Below are 19259 nucleotides of genomic sequence, written 5' to 3'. Positions count from 1 at the left end.
CTCTCCTCTTGTTTCTACAGCACTTTTTTACATATGTCTCATGTAGAGCTTATAACACTGTAGTGTGGTTGTATATGTGCTTCTCTGTTCCATAGGAAAAATTACAGAAAAGATAATGCCCCCTAGAATCTCCCATACTGTGGAACAGAGTGGGGCCACAGCAGTGTGTAAATGAATGAATTCCACATCTTTGTCACTCATGCCAACTGCCTCCCATTCACTGCTCTGGTTTCCATTTTGCATAGCTATACCGTACCACTATTACTGCTACTTGAAGACTCCGGGTTTTTGCTACATGTCCCTCTCACTGTCCTGTTCCCTATCTCTACCACTTGTGGCTACAATGGTGGTAAGCAAAACTCACTACTAGCACTGCCATGGTAATGGAATATTAGGTCCATCAAATAGTACTTCAAACTGAGCAGCTCAATATTCAACATTAATATAGCTGTAGTCTAGCTATGATTTTCCAAGAAAAATTCTAAATAGTCAGCATCCTCCATCCTAATTGGAGCAGGACAAAAGTCTGAATAAATAACATGAACCCCGAAGAGAATATAGCTTCAGGTACTAAAGCAAAAGATATGGAGAGGTGGGGTGCGGGGAGGATCCTTGTGGATTATGATGTCTAGAATAGGTTCAGGTTTAGTTCCAAAAGTGCTTCTGTGATGTTAATATTGGTTATGCACAAAGATGACTTCCCTCACTTGCAGACTCCGAGATTATCACATAACTGCTTCCAAACACTCACGCAATATGTAGAACTGCTATTAAAAGGCAACTATCAATTGAAGAAATTACTACAGTCCAAAGTTCTTAGGTGGATATTCAACAAGTGTTTCTTCCCTGGATGTTTCTGCCCAATATATTTTGCAAAATTTACCTGAAGTTTTTTAATGACTGTTTCAATCTGTTCAGAAAAGTGAGTGGCAACCAGCTCTGCAGCTTTACAGGGCTTCAGGGACACAAGTTCCTGGAATGAAAGAAAAAAATAAGATGATCTTCAAAGTTAAATTTAAACAGAATTTCCACAGATGTGAAGCATGATCACCTACCTCAATATTTTCATGAGCTTCTACACTGCATTTCAGGAGACCATGATACAGGGCCTCAATTTTAAAGCATATTTCAAGTGAGCAATATGAGAAAAGTGTCATGTAAAATCAGATTTTAATATAAAAGGTAGCTCAAAATTCATAGAAAATGAAAGCACTAAAATTCTGGATTTAAGCCATGATATGTACAGGATGATGAGAAGGAACAAAAGCTTCCCAAATTCCCTGCCAGTGAATTTCACTCTTGAGCTTAAAGTAATAAGTAAAGAAATGGAAAAAATATATATAGTTAAATCCCTCTGGCTAAGAATTCTAAAACTTCACTTCCGATGCCTGGTAGATTTTAAAACCAGAAGAGTCTTAAATCAACTGCAAGTTGAAAGTCTTAAATGAGACTAAGTGGTTGATCAACATTAACAAGACCCATTTATGTCAAATCTAAGACTTTCAATCTGCCCCCTCCTTGAACTTTCTTAAGAAACTCCTGGCTAGCCTTTTCTTCTTGAAACTCTCTTCTTACTTGGTTTCTGTGACCTTATTCTACCTTTTCAATTGCATGTTCCATGACTAAAATGCAAAGCCCAACCATAAATCAACATATTACATTGTTAAATGAAAACAAGTTATTATGACTGCAATATTCATGATATATCTAATAATTTTGTTAGTACTTGCAGATTAATAATAATTAGTGGATACAAATAATTAGTTATATTATTTCTATAATATGTATCTTAAAACAGAGAAGGCACGACTAATCAATATTACAAATTAAAATAGGTTAAAGACCTAAATCTAAGACTGGATACCATAAAACTCCTAGAGGAAAACATAGGCAGAACACTCTCTGACATAAATAGCAGCACTATTTTTTTGGATCTGTCTCTTAGAGTAATGGAAACAAAAGCAAAACTATATCTGGAATCTAATATATGGCACAAATGAAACTTTCCACAGAAAAGAAACATGGAGAATAGACTTGTGATTGCCAAGGGAGAGGGAAAGGGAGTGGGATGGTTTGGGAGCTTGGGGTTAATAGATGTAAACTACTGTGATTATCATGAGACCCTGCTCTGTAGCACTGAGAACTATGTCTAGTCACTTATGATGGAGCATGATAATGGAAGAAAAAAGAATGTATATAGTATGTGTAACTGGGTCACCATGCTATACAGTAGGAAAAAACTGTATTGGGGAAATAAAAATTTTTTTAAAAAGGCAAAAATAAACAAATGGGACCTAATTAAACTCTAAAGCTTTTGCAAAGGAAATAATAAACAAAAGGACATCCCACAGAATGGGAGAAAATATTTGCAAATGATGTGTTTGACAAGGTATTGATTTCAAAAATATACAAATACTTCATACAGCTCTTATCAAAAAAACCCCAAACAATTCAATCAAAAAATGTGCAGAAGATCCAAATAGACTTTTCTCCAAAGAAGACACACAGATGGCCCACAGGCACATGAAAAGATGCTCAACATTGCTAATTATTAGAGAAATGCAAATCAAAACTATAATGAAGCATTACCTCACAACAGTCAGAATGACCATCATCAAGAAGTCCACAGGTAAATGTAATAAATTTCATTGAGCAATTAAAAACAAAAAAGAAGTCCACAAGTAATAAATAGAGAGGGTGGAGAGAAAAGGGAACCCTCCTACACTGTTGGTAGGAATGTAAATTGGTGCAGCCACTATGGAGAACAGTGTGGAGTTCCTTAAAAAACTGAAAATTGAGTTACCACATAATCCAGCAATCCCACTCTTGGGTACATATCCAGATAAGATGAGAACTCTAATTCAAAAAGATGGAGGATAATGTGAGAAAAAGAATATATACATATGTATGACTGGGTCACTCTGCTGTACAAAAAATTGACAGAACACTGTAAGTCAACTGTAATGGAAAAAAATAAAAACCTAAAAAAAAAAGATACATGCACCCCAATGTTCATAGGAGCACTACTTACAATAGCCAAGAGACAGAAGCAACCTGAATGTCCATCAACAGATCAATGGATAAGAAGCTATATATACTATATACTGTACACATATTATACTATACATTGTGTCTACATCTACATATATAATGTATATATTCATACAATGTAATAATACTCTGCCATAAAAAAAGTATGAAATAATGCCATTCGTAGCAACACAGATGAACCTAGAGATTATCACACTAAGTGAAGTAAATCAGACAAAAATAAATGTCTATATCATTTATATGTGGTATCTGAAAAAATGTTACAAAGGAACTTATTTACAAAAGAGAAACAGAGTCACAGACACAGAAAACAAACTTATGCTTACCAAAAGGAAAGAGGGAGCGAGATAAATTGAGGATTCTGGGTTAACAGAAACACACTACTATATATAAAAATAGATAAACAACAAGCATCTACTATATAGCACAGGGAATTACATTTAATATATTGTAATAACCTGTAATGGAAAAAAATCTGAAAAAGAAAAAATATACATATGCATACATAAATGTACAACCTAATCTCTTTGCTATACACCTAAAATATTGTAAATCAATGCCACTTCAATGAGAGAAGAATATTTTTAAAAAGGAATTGGATTCCCATCTCAAACCATATACAAAAACTGCTTTCAGGTGGATCTAAGATTTAAAGATGAAAAACAAACAAGAAAGCTTTTAGAGAATAGTATAAGAGGACTTCTTCAGTATAGAAGGAAAAAAATTGATCATTTTGACTATTTAAAAAAAAAAAAAAACAACAACCTGGAGTTCCTGTTGTGGCACAGTGGAAACGAATCCAACTAGGAACCATGAGGCTGTGGGTTTGACCCCTGGCCTCGCTCAGTGGGTTAAGGATCCAACGTTGCCGTGAGCTGTGGTGTAGGTCGCAGACGCGGCTGGGATCTGGCATTGCTGTGGCTGTGGTGTAGGCCAGCAGCTGTAGCTCTGCTTAGAGCCCTAGCCTGGGAACCTCCACATGCCATGGATGCGGCCCTAGAAAAGACAAAAAAGACCAAAAAAAGAAAAACAAAACAAAACAAAAAAAACCTTTTCTTAAAAAGAACCAAAGAAAAAAGCCACAGAGTACATGATATCTGCAATATGTATCACTGAAAAAAAAGACTAACATCCAAGATATATAAAGAACTCCTACAAATCAATGAGTACAAGAGACAATCTAACACAAAAATGGGGGAGACTTGAACAGACACATCAGAGAAAGGAAATTTAAACGGCCAATAAATGAGTCTTCCAATCTCATTAGTAATTAAGGATATGTAAGTCTAAAACACAATGAAATAACATTACACATGCACTGTATAGACAAAATTTTAATGATTTTTATTTTTTCCATTAGAGTTGGTTTATAGTGTCTGTCAATTTTCTTTTATACAGCAAAGTGACCCAGTCACACACACACACACTCTTTTTCTCACATTATCCTCCATCATGCTCCATCACAAGTGACTAGATAGAGTTCCCAGTGCAGATAGACAAAGTTTTAAAGTCCAGCAAGAACACAGAGTCAGTGGAAAATCTCACACAATGCTGGCATCTGCTGAAGATCTGCTGAAGTTTTTATCCCAGCTAACTGGCAACTACATACACCAGAATGGAGGTTATCAAATGTTAACATGCATCAAAATCACCAGGAGGGCTTGTTAAAATCTATTGCTGGGTCCTGGCCCCCAAATTTCTGATTAAATGGGTCTGAGGTGAAGACTGTAACTGCATTTCTATCAGGTTCTCAGCTGTTCCTATAATGCTGGACTGAGGATCAAACTGAAAACAACTGACCTAAAGTAATGCAGGTGGCTATGCTCAAGATGAATATATAAGAATCATCATGGATGGACTACTTTTAAAAGTGAAAAACTAGAAACAACTAAAACGTCCCTTAACAGTAAAATGAATAGACTGTGATATACTTGTGTAATACTATACAATAATAAAAATTAACCACAGCTACATTCAACAAAATGTACAATTTCCCAAAATATTGGGAAAAAGAAAATACAGAGTATAACTTCATTTATATAAAATTCAGAAACAGGCCAAACAAAACAAAACAAATTTTAGGGATGCAGGCAGGTACAATTGCAATGTAAAAAGGGGTAATAAATTATCAGAAGACTCAGGAGAATGAATGTTTTAGTGAGACAGAGATCTGTTATCAGCAAAGGATACATGGGAACAGTCTAGGGCACTGGAAATAACTCTATTTCCGGGATGTTCACTTTTTAATTTTTTTTTACTAAATCATACTTTTATGCCCTTTAGGGGACTATTTTCTATTTAAAAATAGCAAATATTCTAAAAATATAATGAAACATGTATTGTCCATGTTGGAAAAACCATCTAAAAAACCACCACCTAGAGAGTCTTTCCCTTGGAATTCACAGACCCAGTCCAAGAACTTTTAGAGAGTCTGTGGATCCCTGAAATTTTAAACGAAATTATGCAACAGAGCACATGTACAATATGAAGCACAGGTCCAAATCTTTCACTGATTCTCAAAGAGGTCTATAATTCCCAAAGTGTTAAGAACCACTAAGCTATACATTATGTATACTGTCTGCAAACTTCATTATGAGGACTTCCTTCCCTACATATTTAACGTTGACTTTATTTACATTACCAAAGCCACAGAAGTTCTTCAACAAGTCTATAGATTTCTTTTCTTTTTTTTCCCTTTTTTTAAATGATTTTTTTTTCATTATAGTTGAAGTCTTTAGATTTCTAATGTGGCCTTAAGAGGTAGGAAAAAGCCCAAGGTGAAAAAATTTGCAGATGTGGGGAAAATAGTCAGCAGAAATAATTGTTGGGCAGTAAAAATACTTCTTGCATCTCTGGCATGAGTTTTCTGCTGAATAATTTTTTGTTCATTGATTAATTCATCATGTTTTGCATTATGCAGAGAGACACAGCTTCATTTTTGGATGTCTGGAGTCCATGTGCTCAAATCACTGCATAATGCGGATGAAGCGAAATGAACAATGAGCCATAATAAAACTATGAAGACTTAAAGGGCATGATGAAAGGAAAAAGAATACAAAATGATTAAAGGAAAGAAAAGATATAATTCAAAATAGAAGAAGGTTTTCTTAGGTTCTTTCACCAAGATATACTGATCTTGTCGTTAGCAGCAATATGATAAGATTAAATAACATATTTATGTTCTCATTCCTATAGATGAAAGTTTAGAAATTCTTTCAGCCCACACATCTGATGACTGACTATACCACCTTCCACCCCAGATGTTTCACATAAGATGCTGTTCCCATTTCTGATCTTTCTAAACTTTACGATCATCAGGAACTGTAACAAAGTATTCACATTACATGCAAAGCTATCTCAAAGTTTCAGAGCTCATCCTTATCATTTTTTATACGTAAAATTTTTTAAACATGTTGAATAATCGTATCTTTCACTATACCTCTAAACCCATCACCAGAAGTTACCTCATCTCCTGATCCTTGCTACAAAGGAGGAAACACTAGATATAAATGTTATTTCCAAAATTAGAATCACCTCAGCATTTTTCACTACTACTTTTTTTTTTCTTCAATAATCAGTGACCCATAAAACAGAACAGATTTCAACAAACCTCTAGCTCTGTCGGTTTCTGAGGAATACTGTATGTAATGAACCTAAGAAAACTAAAGTGAGGAGTGATATGGGGGCCCCTTTCTACAATGCATTCTGATCATATGTTCATCATACATGTATTAGTCTCTCCATTTAGGCATCTATAAGCACGTTCTTTTAAAAAGAAATTGTTGTTTCAAAGTCAATTCTTTGACTTTTGTAAAACAGCATGGATAAATAAAATAAGAATCATCATCCTGTTACATAAGGAAGGGAAATACACCAGAGAGAACAACTCATTGCAGTAATGTTTCTAAAAATCCATCAGGGAATGGCTCTCATCACATAGTAGAGAAAAAGATCAAGAAAAACTCTCAGGATTTTTTTTCCTTTCTTTTCTTTTTAGGGCCACATCTGCAGCATATAAAGTTCCTGGGCTAGGGGTCGAATTGGAGCTGCAGCTGCTGGCCTATGCCACAGCCACGGCAATGCCAGATCTGAGCCATGTCTGTGACCTACACCACAGCTCACCATCACGCCAGATCCTTAACCCACAGAGCAAGGCCAGGGATCGAATGTATTCTCATGAACGTTATGTCAGGTTCTTAACCCATGGAGCCACAATGGAAACTCCTCAGAATTTCTAAAAAAACTGTAAAAACCCACTAATATTCCAGTTTGTCAAACAGCTGATCAAACATGAGTTATTTTCAGGAGTTATGATAAAATAAATTATATATGACATAGGTTTTATGTGAGATAGAATAATGTTAATCCTCAAGCAAATCAACTTAATAATATGATATCTGCCATTACTTTGCAAAAATTTAATTTGGGAGATATTCATACAAATGAGAAAGTTTTAAAAGTTTTACTGAATAAGTACCTCAATATGATCCATTGCTTTCTGCCATACAGACTGCTTCTCTTCTGCACTGTGTCCAGGAATGGACAAGATATTGTGAATGTAGTTAAAGACTTCTTCCTGAAGAGCAAAAGACAGTATCATTCATTCATTCATTCATTCACTCAGGAAATATTTAGTCACTATCTAATATCTGTACCAGTTTTGGTAGATATCTATTATTTGGAGATGGAAAACCATTTGGAGATAGTTAACTGATGGAAGACTGACTAAAAAGAAAGAGTTATTGCTTAAAGTTTAGGGTTGATTCTTAGAAGTTGCAAACCTGTTCCAATTAATTTTAGTCTCAATTTCATTAACCTAATGAGTTAACATCATCTTTCGCTTTGGTGGTCATGGTCCACATTCCTAATTTCATTTTAATTCACTCTTGCTCTTACCCATTTTGCTCCACTTAGATTGATCTTTGTTTCACTTACACAATCTCTATTTAGTTCTCTAAACATGTCAAAAAATTTTTCCCACCTCAAGATCTTTGCATATAATATACTGCTCCCTGACCTAGAATATTTTTCCACTGACTCTTTGCTTGACTGGCTTCTTCTCAAATTCCAAAACACAGTTTTTATGTCATTTTATCTAAGATTCCCTCCCTGGCTGCTCTATATAAGTCAGTTCCCTCATTATCCTTTCAAGTTGCATCCAATTTCTCTAGCACTCATCACAATCTGTAATCATATATTTGGTTTTCTTACTGTCAGTCTCTATCACTAATGTGTAAGTTCTAAAATTGCAGGAACTGTATGTCTATTTTAATTATCAATACATGCTTGGCTAAGAGCAGGCACTCAATAAAAACCTAGAATAATGAAGAAAACTTTAAATCACCAAATACATGTACAAATATTTTTAGTGAATAGCTACTTACTGAGTAGTTATTTCTACTTGATAAGGGGAGGGAGGAAACTGAGCAAGAAAAAAAGGTGACAAATGCTAGAGAAGGTGTGGAGAAAAGCGAACCCTCTTACACTGTTGATGGAAACATAAGTTAGTGTAACCACTATGGCAAACAATATAGAGGTTCCTCAGAAAGCTAAAAATAGAATTACTATATCATCCAGCAATCCCACTCCTGGCATATACCCAGAGACAACAATGATTCAAAGGGATATGGGATACATGCAGGCCAATGTTCATTGTAGCACTATTCACAACAGCCAAGACTTAGAAACCACCTAAATGGTTTATGTGACAGATGAATGGATTAAGAAGATGTAGTACATATATACAATGGAATACTACTCAGCCATAAAAAAGAATGAAATAATGCAACCTGCAGCAACATGAATGCAACTAGAGATTATCATACAAAGTGAAGAAAGTCAGACAGAAAGACAAATATCATATGATATCACCTATATGTGAAATCTAAAATATGGCACAAATGAACCTATGTTCAAAACAGAAACAGACCCAAGGACAAGAACAGACTGTGGTTACCAAGGATGAAGGGGAAGGAGAAGGATGGACTTAGAGTTTAGGGGTAGCAGGTGCAAACTACTACATTTAGAATGGACAGACAAGGTCCTACTGTATAGCACAGGGAACTAAATCCAATCTCCCGGGATAAACCATAATGGAAAGGAATTTATCAAAAAAAAAGAATGTATATATGTGTATAACTAAGTCACTCTGCTGTATAACAGAAATTAACACAACTCTGTAAATCAACTATATTTCAATTAAAAAAAAAAGGTAAATAGTCTCTTACCTCCCTCAGTGGGTCACGTAAGTAGCAATCAATAATTTTGTCATACTGGTGTTCTCGTTCATACATAAATTCACAAATTTGATAACTAGAGAATAAAAGGAAAACTCTTAGTGTACCAAATAGGCAGGTGGTTATTAGCTTATTGTTTTAAGATGTTTGTTCAGGCAGAGATTAGCATTAAGGAAAATGAATAGAGTAGATGTGATTTCTGCTGTTAAATGAAGTTACAGTTTCTAAGGGAGGTGAGTATCTTCCATTCTTCTAAATATAGGTTTAAGATGCTGCTGAATACTATGTTTATAAGAAATTTCAATTTCAAAGCTGAGCACAAAATAAATATTAAAACATGTCACATAAAAAAGTCATATATTGGATATCAATGAAGCAATTATAAGGTTTCCCTGTTCAGACTATGTCAAATGAAATACTCAACAAACTAGATAGATAGTAGTGTTAACATACTGCATCTTATCTGAGTTAAATTCTGCATTGTTTATAATACACAAATAACCGTCAAAAATCTATGACGTATCATGGAAATTTTAAGCAAAAAAATAAAATAATAAATCATAGATTTCTATTTCATTTTCAGACTAAAACAAATGTACAAGCACTTCAAATTTACTTGCTCTTAATTTCTGCAAATTTAATTTCTAGACTTGAAAGGCAAAAACTTTTCTCTTAGGCTTTGTTGCTATTGTTACATGCACAGTTTTTCTTAATTAAAAAAGTGGCAACGCATCAATAAACTGGCTTCAAGTTTGAGAAATGTAATTTAATAGTTCTATGGGAACTAATATAAGGCTTCAAAACAACTTACAACTCTGCTTTTTCTGCCATACGAATGAGCCGACTCTCTTCAAATTGAACTATGCCTCCAGCCTGCAGCAATTCTAAAAGGACCTGAACATTTAAAATAAATGAGTCAAAACACTTTGGGATTTACTATTATTTATTAGCACTTAAAGAGTTCATTCAGTCACGCAAACCAAATCTTTTGTTCTTTTATTATTTGCTGATGTTTCAGCTTGGCTTTCATGTACACAGGAACTACACTGCCATTTTAAGGTTGATCATATTGCATTTCAGTCTTATAAAAAGATAAATAACTTTATTTTTCAAACACGGAAGAAATGCCACAGTGTTCGCAAACAAGCCTTATTAGAATATCTAGGTGACCCTTCACTAAGCTAAAAATGTCCATATATTTTCTTTCAAGAAGTGAATTTTTGTCTGGTGCTTTCACAGCTTACAGCTCTTTAAAATTCGTTGCCACAGGTAGTATCTATGTTCACATGTAAATTTTTTCTAAGTAAATTTGGGGTTTCTCAGAGTATAGCATTATTCACAAGAGCCAAAAGGTAGAACCAACCCTTATGTCCATCAATAGATAAATGGATAAACAAAATGTGGTATATACATATAATGGAGTATTATTCATTCTTAAAAAGGAATGAAATTCTGACATATGCTACACATGGATAAGCCTTAAAAATATTGTGCTAAGTGAAATAAGTCACAAAAGGGCAAGTACTGTGTAATTCCCCTTATATGAGGTACCTAAAGTAGTCAAATTCCCAGAGATAGAAAGTTAAATGTTAATTGCCAGGTGGTTGGGAGAGGGTATTGAAGAGTTATTATTTAATGGGTACAGAGTTTCAGTTTGAAAAGATAAAATTCTAGAGACAGATGGTGGCGACGGCTGCACAACAATGAGAATATGTTTAATGAGCATCGTGCACCTAAAATGCTTAAAATGATACACATATTTGACCTCAAAAACAAACAAACAAAACACTAGGGTTCATATAATTAATCTTTACCACACTAAATAGTTAAATAAAAAATGTGACCAGGATGTTAAGATTGATGCATCAATATTTTAATAAACTTCAAAATATAATAGAATCACTACATAGTCACTATAGCAATGAGAAAGCTCTCTCTTGTATTTAAATTCAAGATCCAGGAGTTCCCGTTGTGGCGCGGCGGAAATGAATCCGACTAGGTACTGTGAGGTTGTGGGTTCGATCCCTGGCCTCGATCAGTGGGTTAAGGATCCGGCATTGCCGTGAGCTGTGGTGTAGGTCACAGATGCGGCTCGGATCTGGCACTGCTGTGGCTCTGGTGGCGTTGGCCGGTGGCTACAGCTCTGATTAGACCCCTAGCCTGGGAACCTCCATATGCCACAGGTGTGGCCCAAAAGGACAAAAAGACAAAAAAAAATCGAGATCCAGAGTAATACCACATTTCTCACAATTCTGGGAAACCATTTAACAAAGTATTTTTCTAACATAAGAAATTGATTATCTTCTAGTAAAAAAAATTTTTAAAGGCAGAAACCTAATATAATCAATTTTGAGTATTACAATGTATAACATACTGCTATGTAGAACAATGAGAGAGCAAATCCATCTGCTAGAAGCCTCGGTTTGGAATAACTATCAAATGCTACTGCTGGAGCCAGTCTGACCCAACTTATTGGAGCTGAAGGTAACTGTTAATTTTTCAGGCATCTTGTAAGCTGGTTGTTAAATATAGGTATTGTTAAAAATCGAATTATATAAATTTTTAATTAAATAAATTAAAAACAAAGGTAATTAATACCAAAACTCATCACTTCCTATTTCACTATGTTTTACTGTGTATGCTCTTGAGGTCAGTTATTGTATCTATGTCTCCGTGACGGAAATATTACACAAGAGTATGGTACTGTGCATTTCCTCCCAACACTCTGTGCAGTGTGACATCATGCTTGTTGATCGAAATTGGGATTACACCACAGAAATTGGCAAATGCTGTAAATCAGGGCTTGCCATATTTTTAAAGAGTTAGAAAACAAGCAAAGAAGAATGTGTGACAGAGACTCTATATGGCCCATAAAACCCAAAATATTTATTCTCTGATCCTTTACAGAAAAAGTGTGCCACTTCCTGCTTAAGAAAGTGATGGAGAGAAGGGTAATAAAACAAACTTAAAAGTGTGCATGTTAGAGTCTTTACAGTATAAATAGCATTAAAAAATTAAGGAATAATTTTTCCAGTATTCAAAAACTGTTATCCGATTCAGCAAATAAGACATTTCATTGCTGAATGAGTCAAGTTTTAACATACTTTCACTGTTGCACTTTCATCTTATTCACTTCATAAATGAAAATATCAACCACATTCATATCAGTATGAACTAGTTGTTAAACTCTTATCAGGATACCAATGGAAAATATTCAAGTATAGTGCATTAACAAATTTTGACATATAACAAACTGCAAAACAAAGAGTGCTAGATTGGAAGGGAAGGAATTGGGTTCTAATCTTCGTTGTGACCTTCAACAATTTAACAGTTTTCTTTCTAAATCTCTGATTGGGGAAAGAACCACCAAATAATCCCAAAGGGGATTCCTGATAATAGATTACTGTACTATGATTACTTTTAAAGGTTTGGCTTTTACATTTAGGTTTGGTTTTTATCTCTGTTTTATTTAATTATTTACATAAAAGTTTTTTATCATGTTATATAGCAACGTCATGTACAGCATGATTCACTTCTTCTATAGAGAAACAGGGCAAAATGAGGAATCCACATTACTATTTGTATTCAATATAATTTAGGAGACAATCGAAGTTTTAGCAGCTGTTCTCATCCCTAAAATAGTCACTGGGCCACAGCTGTTCAGAGAAAGGGTTCACTGTTGAGATTCTATGTTCTTTATCTTAGTCTCAACCTCCCAGTCCGGCATATATTACCATAAAAAAAATCAGCATAGCTCTCAAAGTACTTAATTTTTTAATTTTTATAGCTTACTTATCTGACATTTTAAATAGACTGACTCTCTTAGTGCTCATAATTACAGTGCATAAGCTTTCGAGAAATCTTACTCCTAGGAAGGACCCTCAAGAAAGTGGCTAATTAGAAAGATGTGGTAATCAGTTTCTTTCTCAAAGTGATCAGTGGAGGGACAGGTGAATTCTAGTCTCCAGAAGTGGTCAGCCCTAGTGCACTAAACCAAAAGGTTAGTATTCCAATACTCAGGATCCTGAAGCCTTTCAGGTTCACGGCCATAGCAAATAGGAGTGGTTACCAGGTTAATGTCACTCGTGGAAAACAGGATAGAAGAAGTGCAAACTGCTGCTAATTACAGGAGAAGGATAAAGTTCATATTCTCTTGGACGTCATGTTGAACGCAAGACGGGTCAATCTAGGAATTTAGATTGAAAAAGGCTCAAACTAACAGCCATTCACACTGCTTTCTGGTTGCCACTACCTAACTTAGCATTAGAGTTTGGCAGAAGTTATTTTCCCCTTATGTCTGATGAGGTCTAGTACAGAAGGGTTCTTTCTGGCTTACTCTGTCTTCTTTCCCATTCTATAGCAAAATGAGTTCTAACCGCTCATACCTGCTGTCTTTCAGAGTGTCGGGAGTCATCGTCAGGACTACAGAGGAATTCAAGGACCTGGTCAAAGAAAAGGTATTTTTCCATCGGATACCAGCATGCATGTCATACCACCATCATAATGAAAACAGTAACTACCCTTTCTGTATCACCAATTCACTCACATTCGACTTAACAAGGACCAGAGGTACATGGCATATTCCCAACTGTCTGGCCTAGTACATGGCCTAGCAGGCTCAGATATGCTACTTAATATGTATCTTACACACATTCCTTACTGTTTAGAAACATGACTAGAAGCCAGCATCATCTATATACCTTAAGATCCCCAATGCTATGGACCAAGCAAAGCGTGGACTTTGGAGCCAGGGCACTTGAATTTGAATCCTAACCTTATTAACACTTAATAAAAACATTTAATGCTAATAATAACATCTATTATGTATGACTTTGAATGAGTGACTTAACCTCTCCAGGCTTTAGTTTCCTTATTTGCAAATGGGAGTAACAACTATACCAATTTTAAAGCTGTTAGGAGCACTCAGTTAATACATACATATAAAACTTTGGAACAGAGCATGGAACTATGAAATGCTCAATAAATGCTAGTCATTATTAGCAACTTTCTCCAGATAAAAAGTATTTTCTTTGCCACCTGTGGATATTTAACTGGGACTAGGAGATGTTTTCAAAGTCATTTGTAAGCAAATTCAGATTTTCTAAAAGCAACCTCTCCTTCAGATGATCAACATCATAGTCTTACTACTAGTCAGATGGGTAGATTCTTCTTCTCTATCTTTTTTTTTTTTTCGTCTTTTTTCTTAGGGTTATACCCACAGCACATGGAAGTTCCCAGGCTAGGGGTTGAATTGGAGTTACAGCTGCCGGCCACAGCCACAACAACACGGGAACCAATCCTCATCTGTGACCTACACCATAGTTCATGGCAACGCTGGTTCCTTAACCACTCAGTGAGGCCAGGGATTGAGCCTGCATCCTTATGGAGCCTAGTCAGGTTCATTAACTGCTGAGCCACGAAGGGAACTCCTTGAGATGGGTGATTCTTAAACTGGGAAACTCTTAAGCAAAGAATTCTAGACAATTTAGACCAAAATAATTGAGAGAACAGAACCCCAATAAACCAATCCACAAACCACACTCCCACGATACTAGACAAAGTCATGCTATGTCTAGTTAAAAAAAAAAAAAAATCAATTAATTCAGATCCAAACTGAAATCTGAAGAGGCTTCTTCCTGGTAAGACACTTGTTTAGTAGGCTGTAATTGTAAGAAACCACATGTAATCTAGTGAATTTTTCTATGAACAGTAAATAAAAATTCTAGCTGTTATGGTTAAAGACACTCACCTGATCAAAAAGGGTTCTGTTTACAAATAAGGTATTGTCAGGCTTTGCAAGCTGCCGGGCAAGGAAGGTAAAGAGACACCCTACTTGTGAAGGAGTAAAATCTGAGTTCTCCACCATAACCTGATAAACAAAAGAGACCATGTATTCAGTACACCATCTAGTTTGACACAAAAAATATACAATTAGAAGCAGGGGGAAATCTCATTACTAAAGAATCAAAAAAGGTTCTCTTATTAAGTGAACTGACTTCAATACCACTTAGAGAAGGAGCACAACTACTTGCATACCTTGAAGATAAAGCACTTAAGTGATCTGGGGCATATTTCTGGGCACAATCTGGATGAAAACTGAATTGTTAAAGAGGTGGATTTCAAAGAAATATTAATCATGTTTCCCTTTGGAATTCTTAAAAGAGAATTTAAAATTAAAGTAACCCTATGAAAAATATGCCCACCAACACAGGAAGAAGGGGGTTTCTTTGGAGTTTGAAAGTAAGGTAACTTGAGAGTGAAGATATCCCAGAAAAGAATTCAGCTAGCTCGACAATCAATGAAGTGAAGGCTTCTGCCTTGTCTACAAGCAGTTTCTTAAACAAATGATTTCACCTAACAGGCTCTTTGCAACCACACACTGTCATCAAGTCATAACTGTTCCTTTGATTTAGGTGAGCTCTCATCTCCTGAGTACCTACTACTATGAGTGAGATGCTATGGTAGAGGACTTAGAGGGAATTATGAACCAAAAAGCAACGCGTGAGACAGGTAAACAAACCTTAAATAAAAAGCATAATGTGATCAGCACTTCTATAAAGGAACAAATGACAACAGAAACAGAGCGGGGAATATTTAGTTCAACTGGTTAGGGAGGGAATTTTTTTAGAAAATGAGGAAAGTAGCTTTCAAACTAAGCTTTAAAGCCCATGTGGAACCCAGGCCAAAGGGAAATGTCAGGTCAGAGAGAGCAGTCCAGACAGAGAGAAGGGTGGGGGCAAAAGCATGAACACAGGAAAATACAAGTCTGTTTGGAAAAACTGTTTCATTATAATGCAGCAGCATGCATATGGAGGAGGCAGAAATTAAGAGTGAAAGAAAAGATCAGGCCTCCAATGTCATTCTAAGGAATGTAGAATTTATTCCATAGAAAATTGAGGAGCTACTAAAGGTGCAACCAGGAGAGTTGGTGGTGATCAGCACTGTGCTTATTAGGAAAATAACCCCATCAGCAGTGTTTAGGATAAAATAACAGAAGCAAGAAATAAAAGGTAGGGAGACCAAAATGCATGTGACTACAGGGGTCCAAGGAAGAGACAGAGGGGTTAAGAACAAGAGTAGTGATAATAAAAGGGAAAAGAGAAACAGGTGAAAGACACAGCAAAAAGAGGAGACAGGACAAGTATTTGCATGTGTGGAAACATGCAGCTGAAGGAGGAATGCAAAATGGCAGATCTTGAGCCTGACAGGCAGGAAGGAGAATGATGCCATTAACAAAGAAGGAGAATGCAGAAGTTTGGGAAGGAAGACCAGGTATGGTCCCAGACTAGCTGAATTTATGGAGGCAACTCTGCAGCAAATTAGGGAATAGTACCCCATCTCATCTAGTGAAGTCCTGAGTTCCCTCCTTTCATTCTCCATTCAAAGGTAAAGTATTTGATTTCTCCTACTATAAAACACTCCCTTGGGACTGAGCTTTTGGCCTACTTTTCTTTTTTGCTAAGAAGTATATCTCTTCCTTTTTCTGTTTTTAGTCTAGCAATCACAGCTTGCTTAAGTGCACAATTAATCATTCCTAGAGTACAAGGATATTTCAGGTTGTAATGTGTGGCTCTAAATCCAATTTATAATCTTCAAAGAGCCTTCAAAAGCTTTAAAATACCCAGTCATCACTCCCTTTCAGTGTGCAAGTCCTTTCCTAGGACTCAATTCCTGGGGACCAATTAGTGATCTTCTCTGTTTTTAGCTCTTCCTTTTGCTCTGTAAGTATAAACTCCTTAACTATCTGATCTTAGAAACACGTTTTTTTTTTTTTTTTTTTTTAAGGGCTGTACCTGCAGCATACGGAAGGCTTTAAGCTCTATAGGATTGAAGGCTTTATAGGATCGAAGGCTAGAGGTCAAATTGAAGCCACAGCTGCTGGCCTCCACCACAACCACAATACATCAGATCCGAGCTGCATCTGGGACCTGCACCACAGCTCACGACAACGCCAGATCCTTAACACACTGAGCGAGGCCAGGGATTGAACCCACATCCTCATGGGTACTAGTCGGGTTCCTTACCCCTAAGTCACATCAGGAACTCCTAGAAACACCTTTTAAGGAAACAGTTCTAACTCACAGCCCATTCCCTTGCCACCTCAGTAAGTGTCTAAGTGGCTATCATCCTAGAAATTTTGGCTTCTATTTCCTCTCTGTGACTTACTGCAGAGACCATACTTATGAGACCCATTTTTCTGGGTAATCTTGTATAAAGTCACAAATTAACAGCTTTCCTCCATGTCTGCATTCATTCAGCACCCATGATAATGCCTGAGGTTTGATGCTTGCTCGCCTGTTCTCGGGTCATTGCCTATGCTCCATCGGAAAAATACTTTAACAAATGAGTACAACTCTATCACCAGAAATGAGAAAATAATCTCAAAAGTTCATTCTTCATTGATCCTAGGTAAATACTATCAAAACAATATACAAGGTGCAGCCACAATGGGAAACAGTATGGAGTTTCCTCAAAAAAACTAAAAATCAAGTTCTCATATCTGGTCACTTGTGATGCAACATAATGAAGAATAATGTGAAAAACAGAATATATATATATGTATAACTGGGTCATTTTCTGTATAGCAGAAACTGATGGAACACTGTAAATCAACAATAGTAAAAAATTTTTTTAAAAAAAATAAGAGTTCCCACTGTGGTGCAGTGGGTAAAGAATCTGACTGCAGCAGTTCAGGTCACTTCAGAGGTATAGGTTCAATCCCGTGGCTGGCACAGTCGCTTAAAGGATCTGGCATTGCCACAGTTGTGGCGGAGGTAGCAGCTGTGGCTTGGATTCAATCCCTGGCCCAGGGACTTCCATATGCCACAGGTGCAGCCATAAAATGAAACAAACAAGCAAAAAAAAGACAAAAAAAACGAACAATAGAGCTACCATATGATCCTGTAATCCCACTCTTGGATATATACCCAGAAAAGACAAAAACTCTAATTCGAAAAGACACATACACCTCAATGTTCATAGTAGCCTTATTTACACTAGTAAGACATGGAAGCAACCCACATGTCCACTGACAGATGAATGAAGGCATTCCCATTGTGGCTCAGCATAATAAACCTGACTAGTATCCATGAAGATGTTGGTTCAATCCCTGGCCTCGCTCAGTAGGTTAAGGATCTGACATTGCCATGAGCTGTGGTGTAGGTTGCAGATATAGCTCAGATCTGGTGTGGCTGTAGATGTGGCATAGGCCGGCAACTGGAGCTCCCATTCGGCCCCTAGCCTGGTGGGAACTTTCACATGCCCTAAGTGTAGCCTGAAAAAGCAGCAAAAAAAAAAAAAAGAAGACAATGAGGCATATATATATATATATATATACACACACATACATACATACATACAATGGAATACTACTTGGCCATAAAAAGAATGAAATAATGCCATTTGCAGCAACAAGAATGGACCTATACTTAGTAAAGTAATTCAGAAAGAGAAAGACAATTATTAAGTGTTATCATAGGTATGTGGAATCTAAAAAATAATACAAATGAATCTATATACAAAACAGAAAGAGATTCACAGACATGGAAAACAACCTTCTGGTTACCAAAGGGGAAAGGGGGGCAGGGGATCAAGTATGGGAGTATGGGATTAACAGTAACAAATTACTATACATAAACAGATAAGCAACAAGAATTTACTTCATAGCACAGAAAATTATCTTATAATAACCTGCAGTGGAAAATAATCTGAAGAAATTTATGTACATAACTGAATCACTTTGCTGTACACCTGAGACTAACACAATATTATAAATAAGCTATACTTCAATTTAAAAAAACACGAACTATTACATAAGCAATGAGGTCCCACTGTGTAGCACAGGGAACTATATCCAGTCTCTTGTAATAGAACATTATGGAAGATAGCATGAGAAAAAGAATGTGTGTATATGTATATGTACACACACACATATATATGACTGGGTCACTTTGCTATACAGCAGAAATTGGC

General features: G+C 36.1%; 1 protein-coding gene across 4 annotated transcripts in view; it reads right to left on the bottom strand.

Moving 5' to 3' along the window:
* Positions 1-19259, bottom strand: part of VPS8 (VPS8 subunit of CORVET complex) — a 254741-nt gene that overhangs the window by 106396 nt on the left and 129086 nt on the right. For all 4 annotated transcript variants that reach the window (XR_007135933.1, XM_047788199.1, XM_047788209.1 and 1 more), the window contains 6 exons: positions 15037-15156; positions 13673-13729; positions 10099-10181; positions 9279-9363; positions 7529-7627; positions 884-973 (listed from right to left, as the gene is read on the bottom strand). Coding sequence is in view for 3 of the 4 variants with exons in the window: in XM_047788199.1 (XP_047644155.1) it covers positions 884-973; positions 7529-7627; positions 9279-9363; positions 10099-10181; positions 13673-13729; positions 15037-15156 (534 nt within the window). In the remaining variant the exon portion in view is untranslated. The remainder of the gene's footprint in view (positions 1-883; positions 974-7528; positions 7628-9278; positions 9364-10098; positions 10182-13672; positions 13730-15036; positions 15157-19259) is intronic.

Source organism: Phacochoerus africanus, chromosome 1, assembly GCF_016906955.1.
Source record: "Phacochoerus africanus isolate WHEZ1 chromosome 1, ROS_Pafr_v1, whole genome shotgun sequence".
In the NCBI taxonomy this organism is placed as follows: Eukaryota; Metazoa; Chordata; class Mammalia; order Artiodactyla; family Suidae; genus Phacochoerus; species Phacochoerus africanus.
This window is presented reverse-complemented; position numbering and strand designations above follow the sequence as displayed.